Genomic DNA, 19,161 nt, shown 5'->3' with positions numbered 1-19,161 from the left:
TGAATGATGCCTCCTCCAATTAAGAATAAGACAGTGCTGGTGAGGACTGTGAACCATGAAAAGGGCGCACGAGTCACAGAAAAGACATTATTTCTCACTTCAGTGGGTTGTTGCTATAAGATCATTCAGGATGTATATTGACTGATTTTCTAAATTTCAAGAGAAGCCTGGATATCATAGTGAGACCATGTCTCTACAAAAAATTAAAAATTAAAAATTAATCAGGTATGATGATGCACGGCTATGGTCCCATTTACTTGGGAGGCTGAGATGGGAGGATCGCATGAGCCCAGGAGTCCAAGGCTGCAGTGAGCTATGATTGTGCCACCGCACTCCAGCCTGGGTGACAGAGCAAGACCCATCTCTTAAAAAGAAATTAATACATTTCAAGATAGGCCAGATTTTTAAATTAAGCATTGCAACATTTACCCAGGTTTGGCTATTTTACAGAACACATGTGATTCCAGATTGTGTACTCATATAAGGCTTTAATAGAGATACAGGACATGGTCCTGCAGGAGGAAGAAATTTCAGTCCTAAAAGGAGAGTTCGGAAAACTTCAATCATACTTTCCAGGCCACTTTTGAGAAACTGTCTTTTAGAACAATTCAATCAATGTTGAATTCTACACCAAATACGTTGTCGTTAACTGCTTATTGCTTAAATAGAGTTTGAGTGTATATTTTGAACCCCAAATGTTGATCTTCCTAGGTTACTGTCATACGTAGTAGTAACGTCCAAATGTATCTTAGAGTATGCCAAAGAGCTTCTTATAGGCTCCTTTTATAGCTACAACTATTTCTCCTTTCCTCCACTTTTAATTTATTTTACCTAGATTATCTTCCCTGGAGTAGGACTGTTAGGTTCAACTAGAGAACTGACATAAAGTTGGCAGCAATATAAACCTTTTATCAATTCTGTTATATTGGAGTAGGGTTGGATAACTGCAAGCATATAGGCCTGCTTCATCCACCAGGTAGGAAAGACAGAAACCATTAATCCCACTTTTAAAAGGTGAAAAGAGAGAATGATCCATATTATCGTTCTTTTAGGAATATGGGCAGTAGTAATATTTAGATGTATTGTCATGGTGTTGTGGTCAGCAAATAGTGTTCTGGAACTCATAAATGCGATGAATGTCCCGCCAACACAGAAGCAGGCAAATAAAAACTGTTAGAAACAGAAAAGTTTCTGTGAATACCTGTATCATTCCCACTATCTTCTCTATATCTTCTACAATAACTCAGTAATAGATCCAATGGTGGTCTCCATTTAATTCCATGTATAGCAAGTTTTAACACACATTCATTCAGTTGTGAAACACATCCCTTTAGTCCTTGTTACTCTCCAATTTTGTAAGCAGGGGTTTCAGTTGTTCATTTCAATTTTCATTTGTCCATGTTTTTGTGAATGGGAATGGATATAAATCTACTATTTATGATGCTTTGTTACTCAATGTTGAATTTTAGAGTTCTTTAACAAGGTGACCAACATCCAAATTAAAATAATACATTTGCTCTCAGCCTATACTAGTGGTGTTAGTAGTATTTGCTTTATTTGCGAGGTATGCAAACCTAAATCCAGAATAAGTGTCTGTCTCTGTCAGTATTCACTGTTATCCACCTGGAAACCAGATAATGGGCCAGTATAACCCATTTGCCAGCTATGGCTCCTCCTGGATCCTTTCAGTAGCCGACTTATAACTGCCATTCATCTCTGATTCTTCTGCTGAGAAGCAGATCAATTTTTATGTATATTTCCTGCTCTTGAGGGAGACAATGGGATGCATATATTTTCATACTTTGTTGCAATGCTCAAATGCCTCTATGCCCTCTCATCTTATGTCCCCTAGAGGCCACTTCCAAAAAGAGAATAAAGGCTCCCCTTTGTTGATTCTAGTCCTTTTCTGAATTCAGAAGGGAAGTTCTATAATAGATATAGATAAGTTTCACTCCAATAATCTCTCTTCAGGTTAATAAAATGTCTCACTACTGACTCCATGTAGGAGTCCTTTATCTTCCAGTCATATGAGGCCTATATTTTCAGACTATTCCATTAGCTATTGTCTAAGAACTGGTAAAAATTCATATAGCATTGTTATTGTCATTATCTGGTTCTTCTGAAGAGTGACTGTTCTGAATTCTCTCTAGGTCAAATGCTAACAATGACTTGGGAATAGTATTTCATCACATTTACCACAGTTTACTCATCTATAGGAAGAAAAGTCTTACTAAATGATTTTTGCAGAGTTTTCTCGCTCTTGACTTCCATAATATTAAAGAAACTCTTGACATATATCTATTCGTATTTAATGTACACAGACCATGGTTTGTGGTGTGTGTGTTGGTTGCAGGGGCTATGTTTGTATGTATGTGTTTGTGTCTATGTGCGTATATAAATACTGTTTTTGCTTTTTAAGTAAATAGTTATTTCTGAGAATTCAAGTATTGTACATGAAATGTGACATCTACTAGAAAATTACAGTCACAATCTAAGTGTTAATATCTAAAATATAGCTTAATAGACTTTGCTAAGACACTTTAATTCAATAATGTCCCTTCTTCCCAATAATACCCCAAACTATAAATTCTGGATTTTTTTTCACTTTTTTGGCCTTAAACATATAGAGTTGCTTTTGTCCCATGGATCTATTTATTTTCTTGCTTATCGGTCTTTCTTTTCATTTCAAAAAACTTGAAAATCACATGCTGCATAAAATTAATTTTTCAAAAAGAATAAAGTAAGCAAACAGTTAATCACAATGCATTTAATTCATAGCTACTATCCATTTTATTTCATTCATAATATCGAGGTCATTTTTAGTAAACATCATTTGAATTATTAATTTCTTACTTTGAATTAACTTTGGTAGATATATTTTAAACTAGGACGCTCTCACATTTCATGAAGTTTGTTTGGTGAACATCTGTCCCTGCTCCTAGAAGTTATGTGGGCAGGAGAGTGTTATTTCATTTGTGAGCTTTAGTTCACCCACAGTCTATTTCCAGCACCCCTCTTAATTGGGTCTGTGGGGTACTGTCCCTAACGCACCAGAAGTTTCTCCATTCCACAGATCTCTCACTCCAACTTTAAATTGCTTTGGGAAATGGGGAACAATTACAATAACTGTTGCATAACAAATATGTACTGTTCCACATCTATGGAATCTGCCATCTTTTGCTGAAACTGACTTTAATTCATAATGCTGACATAAATACTAGGAAATAGTACCTGGTTCTTCTAGGAGGGGACATAATTTATCATTGTAAAGGTAAGTCCTGAATACCATGAAACTGTACCTTTTAAATTTATAATTAAAGCTATTGTTACATGTGGATTTACAGTGTGACTATCATTAGGCAATACAGCTATCAATGTGGTATTATTAGCAAATATGGCTATGATAATAATATCATTATTATGATCTGCATAGTGCTGGTTAATCCATAAAGCATTTTCCATATGCTAGCTGAATTTTTTCTCAAAACAAACCTGTAAGAAAAGTAGGGCAGGTATTTCTGTAACTATTTAACAAATGAAAAACAAGTTGCATATTAGAAGAAAAAATAACCTCAAAACTAGGATTTTTGTTTCTGAATCCCAAGCACTTTTTAACTAGGCTAACCCCGTGCCATATCTGTTCAAGTGTGAATTAGGTGATGCCTTTACACTTGCAGTGCATAAACCAGTTAATCTCTTTATAAGTTGGCAGCTTATTAGTACTGACAGAAAGATATATTTTCTGTTTTTTTTAACAGATTACTTGCTGCAAATAAACACTTTGTGCATATTAAAGTTCTGAACACTAATCCATAAATACTGCACAGGGAAATTGCCTGAGAGTCTAGAAAAACCCATCTATTATGTGTAGCCACCGTGTTAGGCCACAGGTGTAGAGGAATGGGCAAGACAAGCAAGCTCCTTCCCCATGTCTCGTGTTATCTCACAATACATGAGAGAACCAATTTAAAGAGCTGGGATAAGAAGAAAACCAAGGGTAGCAAGACAGGCTTGGCTTAAGGTGGATTGAACTGGTGAGATAATTTCTTCCTAGGAGGGGAAGGCTTGGAGCAGATGGCAGAAGAAGCTGTCTAGGTAGCCTAAAATGCATTGTCATTACATTTGCCTGGAAGGCAAAGCCAGCAGATTCTCCAGGCCTGGGCTGGAGATCTAGGCGGGATCTGGCACATCATCACCGCCTTTCCTGGTAAGTCATTATCTTTCTGTTTTCTTCCGTTTGCTTTCATGACTGGGCTGCTAGCGTGTTGATGTTACTTATCCAATGCATCCTCAAAGGATTTCTGTAGCCTGCTTGAGAGAGAATTTTCACCTATGCTACGAAGTACTGTAGAAAAGTTTCACAGCAAATGGACTGTTCTAAGGCATATGATTCAATCCCACAACCATGAACCTTCTTCCATGATAAGAAGTACTAAGTCCTCAAGAATTAATCATTCTCCTTGTACATTTTTAACAGACTAAAGTTTCACCTTTATGAACTCTGTTTCTGATGTTACTCACTGACTGTTCTCTGTTGTTGACACATGATTTCTATACAGATTTTAATGCTACCTGTTAGACAGAGAAGTAGTGGAAGCAGAAGGGGCTTTGGATTTTGCCTTTGCCTGTGCTAGTCATGTGACCTCAGCCAGGTAAGCAAATTTCAAGCACAGGATCTGGCACATAAAAGTCTGCAATAGAAGTTGTTTAAGTGATTTTATTCACTTAAATAAACAAAACGTTTTTTTTTTTTCCCAATAGATACTTCTAGTCTTAAGCTGAGGAAATATAGATTTAAAATTTCTTTGAGGCTTAATTTTCTCATCTCTAATTTGGAGATCCAACATTCATTTGTGCTTCTCTTAGAAGTTCAGATGTTCTACTGGTATTCTTTAAACTGTTTCTGAAGTGAGAATCCCTCTGTCTGGTTTGGCTTCTGACTCCAAGACATTATACACTGTAGAGAAATTTTTCACTTATCATCACATAACAAACTGAATGTTAGAGTAAGGGTTGAGCCTCTGCAGATATTCTCAAAACTGTTAGCCCACGTGAGACCTAAACCTGCAGTTTTGGTTAACCTAAAAACTGGTGGTTATGAAAAGATGATGATGGGCTGTGTGTGTGTATGTGTGTACCAGGCAGTAATTGATAATAACCTAATTAATCTAAGCATCTTAATTCCTTGTGTCACATTTCTATTCAAAACCTCATAAAATCAAATTATATAATGTCAGGGTTGAAAGGTAGCTAAAGTTACAGGGGCTAAGCAGTCACCTTGTGCTGGGTGTTCTTATTTAATAATAAGTCCCTTATATACAAAAGGGAATGCTATTTTTCTTCTTCCTAACCTTTGGGCCCTTCTATATGCCTGCCTCATTAACTTTTCAGTTGTGTTTCTGCTGAGACTCCCCTGGTACTGCCAATCTGCTCCTCTAAAACATTAAGCTGCTCTCCCTTCTGGAATACCCCAGTTTCTCTCTTCTCTTCCAAACCTGCCCCATTCCTTTTGTGCTTCCAGACCTGGTATAACTTTGAAATTCTTTCAGGACTCTCACGTGATTTATTTATTTCTCCTTTACCTCCTCCTTCTGAGGTTACTTATAATATTCACCCTGGCCACATGATATAATCATATTTTTATCAAATTGTTCCATGTGTAGTTTTCGTGTTTTTGTTATTGAATTATGAACTTTTTGATGGCAGACATGTTGTGTCATACTTTTTCCACCCTTACTTGTGTTGGAAGAGGACTGTGCTCAAATTAGGCAATCAGTAATATCATACACATATTATAGCAGTCCAGCAAAAGTTTATCCTGCTTTCATAAAATGTTTCAATAGTATTTATTTTCTGAAGTATACTGAATAGCAAGATGTGGCCCTGGAGTATGCTGGCAAACACAAAAGAATTAGGCTTTCAGTCATTTTCCAGGTTGTTAAGCCAATCCATATAATAACACAAAAGAAAATCTATTTGGATCAGAAACATCTGGATACTGTACTAAATCACTATAGATAAACCAATGACTTGCTACTCAAAATGTGCCCTCATCCCAGTGGTTCAACATACCCTGGGAACTTAATAGACATGAAGAATCACAGGCCTTGCCCCAGGCATGCTAACATAACATTTACATGTTAATGGTATCCTCAGGTGATTTATGTGCATATGAAATTTGAAAAATTGAAATTCCACCAAAGCTAAAAATTTTGGATAGTACTTTGTGAAAACAAGGTAAAATAACTTTTGGTGTTGCCATCCAAAGAGCTGAACTTTAAGTTTCCCTTTGTACATATAGGCCACATTCTGTCTTTTACATTTGAGAAAAGCAAATTAAGGATAATGAGAAGATTCATTTGCTTTTTGTAAAGTGCCGCACACACATACACACAAATGTGTTTGACTATTATTACTCTTTTTTCAGGTTTACTTAAACGAATTCTCAAGACTAACTCTGGGTTTTTATGGTTTTAGGTCTAACGTTTAAATCTTTAATCCATCTTGAATTGATTTTTGTATAAGGTGTAAGGAAGGGATCCAGTTTCAGCTTTCTACATATGGCTAGCCAGTTTTCCCAGCACCATTTATTAAATAGGGAATCCTTTCCCCATTGCTTGTTTTTCTCAGGTTTGTCAAAGATCAGATAGTTGTAGATATGTGGCGTTATTTCTGAGGGCTCTGTTCTATTCCATTGATCGATATCTCTGTTTTGGTACTAGTATCATGCTGTTTTTGTTACTGTAGCCTTGTAGTATAGTTTGAAGTCAGGTAGTGTGATGCCTCCAGCTTTGTTCTTTTGGCTTAGGATTGACTTGGCGATGGGGGCTCTTTTTTGGTTCCATATGAACTTTAAGGTAGTTTTTTCCAATTCTGTGAAGAAAGTCATTGGTAGCTTGATGGGGATGGCATTGAATCTGTAAATTAACTTGGGCCGTATGGCCATTTTCACGATATTGATTCTTCCTACCCATGAGCATGGAATGTTCTTCCATTTGTTTGTATCCTCTTTTATTTCCTTGAGCAGTGGTTTGTAGTTCTCCTTGAAGAGGTCCTTCACATCCCTTGTAAGTTGGATTCCTAGGTATTTTATTCTCTTTGAAGCAATTGTGAATGGGAGTTCACTCATGATTTGGCTCTCTGTTTGTCTATTGTTGGTGTATAAGAATGCTTGTGATTTTTGTACATTGATTTTGTATCCTGAGACTTTGCTGAAGTTGCTTATCAGCTTAAGGAGATTTTGGGCTGAGGCAATGGGGTTTTCTAGATATACAATCATGTTGTCTGCAAACAGGGACAATTTGATTTTCTCTTTTCCTAATTGAATACCCTTTATTTCCTTCTCCTGCCTAATTGCCCTGGCCAGAAGTTCCAACACTATGTTGAATAGGAGTGGTGAGAGAGGGCGTCCCTGTCTTGTGCCAGTTTTCAAAGGGAATGCTTCCAGTTTTTGCCCATTCAGTATGATATTGGCTGTGGGTTTGTCATAGATAGCTCTTATTATTTTGAGATATGTCCCATCAACACCTAATTTATTGAGAGTTTTTAGCATGAAGGGTTGTTGAATTTTGTCAAAGGCCTTTTCTAGGCATTACCATTCAGGACATAGGCATGGGCAAGGACTTCATGTCTAAAACACCAAAAGCAATGGCCACAAAAGCCAAAATTGACAAATGGGATCTAATTAAACTAAAGAGCTTCTGCACAGCAAAAGAAACTACCATCAGAGTGAACAGGCAACCTACAAAATGGGAGAAAATTTTCGCAACCTACTCATCTGACAAAGGGCTAATATCCAGAATCTACAATGAACTCCAACAAATTTACAAGAAAAAAACAAACAACCCCATCAAAAAGTGGGCAAAGGACATGAACAGACACTTCTCAAAAGAAGACAGTTATGCAGCCAAAAAACACATGAAAAAATGCTCACCATCACTGGCCATCAGAGAAATGCAAATCAAAACCACAATGAGATACCATCTCACACCAGTTAGAATGGCAATCATTAAAAAGTCAGGAAACAACAGGTGCTGGAGAGGATGTGAGAAATAGGAACACTTTTACACTGTTGGTGGGACTGTAAACTAGTTCAACCATTGTGGAAGTCAGTGTGGCGATTCCTCAGGGATCTAGGACTAGAAATTCCATTCGACCCAGCCATCCCATTACTGGGTATATACCCAAAGGACTATAAATCATGCTGCTATAAAGACACATGCACATGTATGTTTATTGCGGCATTATTCACAATAGCAAAGACTTGGAACCAACCCAAATGTCCAACAATGATAGACTGGATTAAGAAAATGTGGCACATATACACCATGGAATACTATGCAGCCATAAAAAGTGATGAGTTCATGTCCTTTGTAGGGACATGGATGAAATTGGAAATCATCATTCTCAGTAAACTATCGCAGGAACAAAAAACCAAAAACCGCATATTCTCACTCACAGGTGGGAATTGAACAATGAGAACACATGGACACAGGAAGGGGAACATCACACTCTGGGGACTGTTGTGGGGTTGTGGGAGGGGGGAGGGATAGCACTGGGAGATATACCTAATGCTAGATGACGAGTAAGTGGGTGCAGCGCACCAGCATGGCACATGTATACGTATGTAACTAACCTGCACATTGCATACATGTACCCTAAAACCTAAAGTATAATAATAAATAAACAAATAAATAAAGTAAAAAAAAAAGGCTAACTCTGAAGCCATGGAATAAAACAGATAGAGATCATGTATTGTTCTCCAAAGATTCTCCATCTTATACCTGTAGAGCTGGTCTACACCATGGTCTTGTCATAGGAAACAACAAAATAGTAAGAGTGGGATGTTAGAATGAGATCAACAAATAACTTTACCTTTGAACAGATGTTAAATTGCAGTGTATGGGACTCAATTTACTATTATCAAATGTCTTCCCTATAAAAATACACATTTATCTGACTGGAAAGACATTCAGAGTTTTAGGCAGACAAACAAATGTACATGAACATCTAACCTGCTTTAAAATTCTAAACATTTCTATTAAGCGCTGGGTCAAAATTCCGGTTCTTGTTGAGTTGTCTTTTTTCTTCTTTGCAGCTCTCTCACTGGGCTTGACTAAATGAAGAAGTTAGGTTTGTTGTCTGCAATAGTCTAAGGCTTTTAGAAAACTCAACTTGGGGTGTCCTCAACAATAAGAAAAGTTGTGTCTGAATTTACTTATGATCCTAGGTAAATCTTCACATATTAGATACAGGGCATAGAAACTCTAAGCGTCCTAGTGTGGCTGTATTCTAGGCACAAATACTATTGAAGATAACTCAATGGCAGAGCTTTAAAACAAACAGTCTCTATTTCACCCTAGAGTAATGTTTATTCAAGTTTTTTTTACATTTGTTGCTTGGCTATGAAAATATTATACACTGGGTCTTCCTTTGGCATCCTGAAAGCTGGGACATGGACAAGATAAACCAGACATTTGTGAGAGAATTCATTCTTCTGGGACTCTCTGGTTACCCCAAACTTAAGATCATTTTCTTTGCTCTGATTCTAATTATGTATGTAGTGATTCTAATTGGCAATGGTGTTCTGATCATAGCAAGCATCTTGGATTCTCGTCTTCACATGCCCATGTACTTCTTTCTGGGCAACCTCTTTTTCCTGGATATCTGCTATACAACCTCCTCCATTCCCTCAACATTGGTGAGCTTAATCTCAAAGAAAAGAAACATTTCCTTCTCTGGATGTGCAGTGCAGATGTTCTTTGGGTTTGCAATGGGGTCAACAGAATGTTTCCTCCTTGGCATGATGGCATTTGATCATTATGTGGCCATCTGTAACCCTCTGAGATACCCCATCATCATGACCAAGGTGGTGTATGTACTGATGGCTTCTGTATTATGGCTTTCCGGTGGAATCAGTTCAATTGTGCAAACATCACTTGCCATGCGATTGCCTTTCTGTGGGAACAATATTATTAATCATTTCTTATGTGAGATCTTAGCTGTCCTAATATTAGCTTGTGCTGATATATCTGTCAATATTGTTATCCTAGCAGTGTCAAATATTGCTTTCCTAGTTCTTCCTCTGCTCGTGGTTTTTTTCTCCTATATGTTCATCCTCTACACCACCTTGCGAATGAACTCAGCCACAGGAAGACACAAGGCATTTTCTACGTGCTCAGCTCACCTGACTGTTGTGATCATATTTTATGGTACCATCTTCTTTATGTATGCAAAACCTAAGTCCCAGGACCTCCTTGGGAAAGACAACTTGCAAGCTACAGAGGGGCTTGTTTCCATGTTTTATGGGGTTGTGACCCCCATGTTAAACCCCATAATCTATAGCCTGAGAAATAAAGATGTAAAAGCTGCTATAAAATATTTGCTGAGCAGGAAAGCTATTAACCAGTAAGATAAAAGGGATATATGGGTCTTTTATGTATAATTAGCTTGCCTTAGCCATTTCACAATATATATATGATGTGATTTGGCTGTGTCCCCACCCAATTTTTGAATTGTAGCTCCTATAGTCCCCATATGTTGTAGGATTGACCTGGTGGGAGGTAACTGAATCATGGGAGTGGGTTTTTCACATGCTGCTCTTGTGATAGTGAATAAATTTCATGAGAACTGATGGTTTCATTAAAAGCACAGTTCCTTTGTACCTGCTTTCTTGCCTGCCACCATGTAAAATGTGCCTTTGCTTCTCCTTCACCACCCACCATGATTGTGAGGCCTCCCAGCCATGTGGAACTGTGAGTCCATTAAACCTTCTTTTCTTTATAAATTACCCAGTCTTTGGTATTTCTTCATAGCGTTATGAAAATGGACTAATACACTAAATTGGTAACAGGTAGTGGGGTGCTGCTATAAGGATACCTGAAAATGTGGAAGTGACTTTGGAACCAGGTAACAGCAGAGGTGGAACAGTTTGGAGAGCTCAGAAAAAGATAGGAAAGTGTGGGAAAGTTTGGAACTTCCTAGAGACTTGCTGAATGGCTTTGACCAAAACGCTGATAGTGATATAGACAATAAAGTTCAGGCTGAAGTGGTCTCAGATGGAGATGAAGAACTTGTTGGGAACTTGAGCAAAGGTGACTCTTGTTATGCTTTAGCAAAGAGACTGGTGGCATTTTGCTTCTGCTCTAGAGATCTGTGGTACTTTGAACTTCAGAGAGATGATTTAGGGTATCTGTCAGAAGAAATTCTAAGTAGGCAAAGCATTCAAGAGGAAGCAGAGCATAAAAGTTTGGAAAATTTGCAGCCTGACAATGCAATAGAAAAGAAAAACCTATTTTTTGAGGAGAAATTCAAGCCTGCTACAGAAATTTGTATAAGTAACGAGGAGCCAAATGTTAATTGCCAAGACAATGGGGAAAATGTCTCTAGGGCATATCAGAGACCTTCCTGGCAGCCCCTCCCATCACAGGACTGGAGACCTAGGGGGAAAAAATGGTCTGAGTCAGGCTCAGGGCCACCCTGCTGTGTGCAGCCTAAAGACTTGTTGCCCTGTGTCCCAGCTGCTCTAGCCATGGCTAAAAGGGGCCAGGGTAAAGCTTGGGCCATGGCTTCAGAGGGTGCAAGCCCCAAGACTTGGCAGCTTCCACATATTGTTGAGCCTGCAGGTGCACAGAAGTCAAGAATGAAGGTTTGGGAACTTCTGCCTAGATTTCAGATTTATGGAAACATCTGGATGTCCAGGCAGGAGTTTGCTGCAGGGGCAGGGTCCCCATGGAGAACCTCTGCTAGGACAGCACAGAAGGGAAATGTGGGGTTGGAGCCCCCACGCAAAGTCCCCACTGGGGCACTGCCTAGTTGAGGTGTGAGAAGAGGGCCACTGTCCTCCAGAACTCAGAATGGTAGATCCACCAACATCTTGCACCATGCATCTAGAAAAGCAAGCCTGTAAAAGCAGCCGAGAGGGAGGCTGTACCCTGCAAAGCCACAGTGGTGGAGCTGCCTAAGGCCATGACAGCCCACCTCTTGCATCACTGTGACCTGGACATGGAATCAAAGGAGATCATTTTGGAACTTCAAGGATTAATGACTACCCTATTGGATTTGGACTTCATGGAGCTTGTAGCCCTTTGTTTTGGTCAATTTCTTCCATTTGGAATGGGTGTATTTACCCAGTGCCTGTATCCCCTTTGTATCTATGAAGTAACTAACTTCCTTTTGGTTTTACAGGCTCATAGGCAGAAGGGACTTGCCTTGTCTCAGATAAGACTTTGGACCACAGACTTTTAAGTTAATGCTGAAATGAGTTAAAACTTTGGGGGACTGTTGGGAAGGCATGATTGGTTTTGAAATGTGAGGACATGAGATTTGGAAGGCGCTGGGGCAGAATGATAGGGTTTGGCTGTGTCCCCACCCAAATCTCATCTTGCTCCTCCTCTGATGCCTGCCATTATTGTGAGGCCTCCGCAGCCATGTGGAACTGTGAGTTCATTAAACCTCTTTTTCTTTATAAATTACACAGTCTCAGGTATTTCTTCATATCAGTATGAAAATGGACTAATACAATACTTGTATTAAAAGATCATCTTGTGTACCATAAATACGTACAATTTTTGTCATTTAAAATTAAAAGAAGAAGCATAGAAATGGCATTATTGTGCAACTATTGAGGACCTTATCTGAGAAAAGCAAAATTATGAGGAGAGATTTTTATTCTTTGCCCTCACTACCTTTGATTATCTAGAATCACTGAGAACAGTAATCCGCTGTTACTGAAATTCTAACAGTAAACAGATTCGAACGGGTTCTGACCCAGATATCACGAAGACAATAAATTCCTTCAGTTATTTTCTCTGGCAATATCCAAAACAAGTATATCTGGTGTATTTGGTGCAACACAGTAGAAAACACCAAACAAAAGCTTTGAAAATAGATGGCAGGAGTATAAATTCAAAACTACTTTAGTAGTATCAGGCAGGTTTTTTCATGTTTTTAAAACTGTAGTTTCCTTATCTCCAAAAAGGGAGCAAATAAATCCTGCTCCCAGTGTTATTGTAAATATTCAGTAAGTTGCACAAAATACCTGACATAATGTGCCAAGTTCATTGTGGTTTCCTTTGGAGAGAACGTTGAGATTGACTTCTCCTATGAGTCCCAACTGAGGAACTGAAGTAAGGACTCCAAAGTGAAGACAAAGGATACTAGCTAGCACATCTTATTTTTGTAAGCCACCAATTATTTGGGTCCGTATATCTTTCATAAATCTTCCTAACATTGTCAATCACCACAGCTGCTTGCTCATTCTCCCACATATTTGTATAAAGAAAACATCTGAAACCTGTGGAAGACTGGAAACACTGTTCTAATCTAAGTCAAGTAAGAAGGTACTGCAAAAAAGCAAGTAAGAAGGTATTGCAAAAAAACCTCTTGAAGTTTTGGGTGCCTGCAAGTCTGGCTTGGTGAATGGGGCTTGCTGAGCTTTCCCTCTCTAGGCTGTAGATAACAGAGAAACAGGTCAACAGGTCTAGAAGGGGGCTGGAGGATGAGTATTTTACGCTGAAAATAACCAGAAGCGTTTGGGACATCAACAAGATAAACCAGACATTTTAGAGAGAATTCATTCTCCAAAAAGGCTGAAATTAGTGACTGTTATAAGAAAAGTATTTCATTTTACATTCCAGTGAGTTTAAACTCTTCGGTAAACCTATTACAATCATTTTTGTTTCTTTTCCTGTAGATTCTTCTGACATGGCCAAGCACAGCATATCCTTGCTGCACATCACCAGTCATTTTTACAGCTGCTCTTAGTCTTAATTTCCTATGTAAATTTCCTTTTTCTGTTGGTTTTAGAGCCATGACATGACCCCCGTCCTCCTACATGGGGGGTTTATGCCCAGCCAATCCACTTCCTTGGTTTAGGCTTAGATGATCTAGTCACTGAAGTCCTGCTGCACTCCTACTATCCTACCAGGAAGCATGGGCTGTACAATAAACCTCCAGCTGTGGATCCCTCCTATTACTTAACTTGAATCACACTGGATGCTGGTTTTGGTTCAATTAGGACAAGTGTGCACCACACTCTGTGGGTGAGGCTTTTTAACTTCTGCCCACTCCCACTGGGATGAGCCCTATGTGTTGTTCTGACCCTAGTTTAGCTTTTTCCCAACTTTGACTTATGGCACTCAGCTTTTAGGAACATGTCACTATGACAAGGTCCTGCTTCTGTTGTCTCTTAAGCACTTTATTTTTTTTTTTTTTCCATAAGGGGAAGAGGGCCAGCATCTCATATCTGTGTTTATATCAGATTGAATTATTTATTTATAAAAGTTGATTCAAATGCTTTCCACTGCTCTACAAAAAGTTGGTACAATATTGTTCCAGTTTAGACAAGTTCTGTTCATGTTGATGAATGCTCAGAAAATTAAGTTTTAAAACTAATCTATCCTCCCAGAAAATTGAGAAATCTCAAAAGATTATTACATGTATGACTTTGTGACAAATAATAAATATTTTAGAAAATTTTAAAAATTGTGGAGAAGTATAAAAAAGTAAAAAATGTTATTACTATTGCTACCTCCTATAGCCAACAACTGTTAAAATTTTATTATTTCTCTCACTAATTTGGAGTCATAAAATTAATCATTTTTTGTTATGTACCATGAACACCTGGAATTACTATTTGGAAAGTATTTTTTAATTGTGTGTGCAACTTTTTAGGTTTTTACAGAATAAATTTTAGAAAATTAAATTATTATGGGAAGTGATATAAATTTTTAACTTCCCTTGTTAAATTATATCCCTTCCTCTAAATTATATCATGCTTTGTTAATGATACTCTAAGGGCTTCCCCATATTTTTACAGCTCTGGTGTGTGTGTGTGTGTGTATAAACATTTAATTTTGGAAAATTTCAGTTAAAAGAAAAATAATTTTTTAATTAAACCTCATGTGCCACTTATCTTTAATTAGGAGCTCATTGTTTTATTATTATCTGTACTTAGTTATCCCTTTTCTCCAGATTATTTTAAGCAAGTACTGGGAAAAATATCTTTTATTTTGAAATAATTTTAGACTTATAGGAAGTTTCAAGAATCACAAAAGAATTTCCTTTAAGCCTTCACCCAGAATCTTTGGATATTAACATCTTACCATGCTTGTTTTACCATTTCTTTCTCTTTATATGCACATGTATGTGTGTATATTATATATATTTATTTATATACAGCTATTTGAGAGTAAGTTGTAGATACTATGTTTCTTTACTCCTTAGTATTTTACTCTGTCTTCTTAGCATCAAAGACATTCTTTTACCATAACCATGATACAATTATCATCATACAGTTACAATACTATAATTGAATTTAATGGTCTGTAAATAATAACTTTTGGCAAAATCTAGCCCACTACCTGTATTTTCGTGTCCCCCAAACTAAGAATTATGTCTACATTTTTAAACTGTTGAAAAGAATTTTCAGCCTTTTTGCACTGGTTTCTCCCCATCTTCGTGTATTTAACTACCTTTGGTCTTTGATGTTGGTGACCTTCGGATGGGGTCTCTGAGTGGATGTGCTATTCCTTTCTGTTTGTTAGTTTTCCTTCTAACAGTCAGGCCCCTCTGCTGCAGGTCTGCTGGAGTTTGCTGAAGGTCCACCCAAGACCCTGTTTGCCTGGGTATCACCAGTGGAGGCTGCAGAACAGCAAAGATTGCTGCCTGTTCTTTCCTCTGGAAGCTTTGTCTCAGAGGGGCACCTGCCAGATACTAGCCAGAGCTCTCCTGTATGAGGTGTCTGTCAGCCGCTCCTGGGAGGTGTCTCCCAATCAGGATACATGGGGGTCATGGACCCACTTGAGGAGGCAGTCTGACCCTTAGCTGAGCTCGAACAGTGTGCTGGGAGATCTGCTGCTCTCTTCAGAGCCATCAGGCAGGGATGTTTAAATCTGCTGAAGCTGTGCCCACAGCCACCCCTTCCCCCAGGTGCTCTGTCCCAGGGAGATGGGGGTTTTATCCATAGGTCCTTGACTGGGGCTGCTGCCTTTTTTTCAGAGATGCCCTTCCCGGAGAGGAGAAAAGTAGAGAGACAGTCGGGCCATAGCAGCCTTGCTGAGCTGTGGTGGGCTCTGCCCAGTTTGAACTTCCCAGCAGCTTTCTTTATACTATGACGGTAAAACCGCCTACTCAAGCCTCAGCAATGGCAGACGCCCCTCTCCCCACCAAGCTGGAGCGTCCCAGGTCGATCTCAGACTGCTGCTGTGCTGGCAGCAAGAATTTCAAGCCAGTGGATCTTGGTTTGCTGGGCTCCATGGGAGTGGGACCCGCCGGGCCAGACCACTTGGTTCCCTGGCTTCAGCCCCCTTTCCAGGGGAGTGAACAGTTGTGTCTCGCTGGCATACCAGGTGCCACAGGGGTCTAGAAAAAAAAAAAAAAAAAAAAAAACTCCTGCAGCTAGTTCAGTGTCTGCCTGAATGGCCTCCCAGTTTTGTGCTTGAAACCCAGGGCCCTGGTGGCGTAGGCATCAGAGGGAATCTCCTGGTCTGTGGTTTGCAAAGACTGTGGGAAAAGTACAGTGTCTGGGCTGGAGTGCAACTTTCGTCAGGCTCAGTCCCTCACAGCTTCCCTTGGGTAGGGGAGAGAATTCTCTGACCCCTTGTGCTTCCTGGGTGAGACAATGCCCCACCCTGCTTCGGCTCACCCTCGGTGGGCTGCACCCACTGTCCAACCAGTCCCAATGAGATGAACTGGGTACCTCAGTTGTAAATGCGGAAATCACCTGCCTTCTGTGTCGATCTTGCTGGGAGCTGCAGACCGGAGCTATTCCTATTCGGCCATCTTGAAAAGAAAGAACTTGAGCATCCATAAAGTTATTAAAACTTTTTATTTGAAGATAACTATAGAACCAAAGTAAATAATATGTAGAGTACCATGTACCCCTCATCAGCTTCCTCTAATTATGACATTTTGTGTTATGGTAGCATAATATCAAAACCACAACATTGTCATTGGTTCAAAACTATTAACAAGACTGTAGAACTTGTTCAGTTTTCACTATTTTTTCATGTATTCATGTGTTGCTGTGTGTGTGTGTGTAGTTCTATGCAATTTTATTCCATGTATAGATTCTTGTAACCACCACCATAATCAAAACATGTGACTGATCAGTCACTACCAGGGAACTCCCTCTTGCTACCCTGTGATGTTTTACTTTATGTGTCAACTTTGTTAGGCTATGGCACCCAGTTGTTTGGTCAAATACCAATCTAGATGTTAATGTGAAGTTAGTTTTAGATGTGATTAACGTTTCAATCAATAACTTTTGAGTAAAGCAGATTACCTTATGTAATGTGGGTGGACCTCATTCAATCGGCTGTCAACATTAAAAAACTGAGTTCCCCAGAAAAGAAAGGAATTCTGCCTCCATAGTGTCTTCATTCAGACATGAGCCTACGACAACTCCTGCCAGAATTTCTTGCCTGCCCTGCAGATCTCAGATGTGGCATCCCCAACATTGCATGAGTCAATTCCTTAAAATAAATTTTTTGCTTGTGCTCTCACTCTCTCTCTCTCTCTCTCTCTCTCACACACACAGACACACACACACACACACACACACACACAGCTCTGTACAGGGGATCTGTTCTCTTCTTTCTTGCCTATTAAATTTCTGCTCCTTAACCCACTCCATGTGTGTGAGTCCATGTCATTAATCTGTGTGGCATGAGATGACGAACCACAGGTATTTCCCCAGACAACGAAGCTACTTCAGTGATTTTCTCACTCCATCATTTCTTTTACATTTATCCTACTGTTATCTGACAGTTCATAGGTATCTAATAAATGCTCTGGATAGTCAGTGAAGATATTCCACTTTGGTTGCTTGAATGTCTCCCAAGCCTTTGCGAGCTTTGGGAATAGTTGGGCTTGTAGCTCTCTATTAGTTCTTCTTTGCTTGGACCCATGAAGTTTCAGCATTCTGCAAGTGTGGCTTAGTATTTAGCAACAGCTACAACAGAACCCTTTTGGTGGGCTCTGGAGCTTTTTCTTTGCCAAGCCTTTTTTACTTCCAGAACTCTTCACTGTAAACTCCAGTTGTCTAGTCTCCTGAATTTTATTCTGATCCTTTTCAATCTAGTGAGACCACTGTGATCTTTTTGGGATCCTTTTCCATGAACCAGAGTCTAACAAGTAATCATAAAGTTCTCTTAATTTTAGTTTTCTTTCCCTCAGAGTCACAGTTCTGCCCTGATTGTTCAATTTTTAAAAACTATTATTTCATTTATTTTGTCCAATTTTCTAATAGTTCATGATCGAGGGTAAAACTGGTCCTAGCTAGTTTATTATTGCCAGAAGCAGATGTTCCCTGTAACTTTTCTGATTGTGTCATTTTTATTTGGTCAGAATATATAACATTCATATATTATACTTGCATCCTCATTCCCAGTTTTATTTTCTTAGATCTATAATTAAATTTATTAAATGCTTTCCACTTAGCTTTTTGCCCAAGTTTCTTTATCTTTTTTTGTTTGAGTGAGTATTTTCTCATCAACTCCACAAAGGGATTGTGAGTATAGCATTCCTTGGATCTTGCACTTTTAAACATATTTTAATAGTATTGATATTTGAAGGACAATTTGAATAGATAAAATTTTTTGGTATGTGTTTTCTGAGTGTTTTGAAAATGCACTACATTGTATGATTATTTTGAGAAGTCTGATGCTGAATTAAGACTTTTGCCTTTGTAAAGTATTAATCTTTTTAATTTTAAAAACTTGAAGATTTTTTGTTTTTATCTTCAAACCTTAATAGTTTTACTGGGCTATGTCTTAGGATTGATTTAGCTGTGTAAATTTTTCCAGGAATCTGGTGAATGCTTTCAGCATTTCTATATTTACAGAAATTTTTTCTAAACTTGTTTTAAATACTAATTCTATTCTATTGTTTTATTTTCTGTTTTAGAGATTCAAATTTTACATACTTGTAAAAGAAACGATATTTCTTCTTTGCCTGTGTTTCATTTCAACTACGTGTGAATAGATTTTCTTGAACTTTGTTTTGTTGATTGCTTTACTGCCTTTATTCAAGGCCCTTATTACATTTCATTTTAATCTTTTGTTACCTTGGCTATGTTTATTTTAGTCTTCACTTCCAAAATTAGTTTTTTCTTTTCTTTCTTTTCTGAGTTCAATCAAATATCTTTTCATTTCTTCCTGG

At 38.5% G+C, this 19,161-nt stretch overlaps 2 protein-coding genes across 2 annotated transcripts in view; both read left to right on the top strand.

The window, feature by feature from the left end:
• Positions 1-19,161, top strand: part of LOC100438760 (olfactory receptor 13C5-like) — a 124,134-nt gene that overhangs the window by 58,318 nt on the left and 46,655 nt on the right.
• LOC100437297 (olfactory receptor 13C4) lies at positions 9,432-10,411 on the top strand. Its single transcript, XM_002820056.6, has one exon. It carries the CDS (start codon positions 9,455-9,457, stop codon positions 10,409-10,411), a length of 957 nt encoding a protein of 318 aa, XP_002820102.5. The 5' UTR covers positions 9,432-9,454.

This window comes from Pongo abelii, chromosome 13 (genome assembly GCF_028885655.2).
Source record: "Pongo abelii isolate AG06213 chromosome 13, NHGRI_mPonAbe1-v2.0_pri, whole genome shotgun sequence".
Taxonomy (NCBI): domain Eukaryota; kingdom Metazoa; phylum Chordata; class Mammalia; order Primates; family Hominidae; genus Pongo; species Pongo abelii.
This window is presented reverse-complemented; position numbering and strand designations above follow the sequence as displayed.

Coding starts and splice junctions, on each gene's coding strand:
- LOC100437297 (XM_002820056.6), top strand. CDS start 9,455: ATGGACAAGATAAACCAGACATTTGTGAGAGAATTCATTCTTCTGGGA.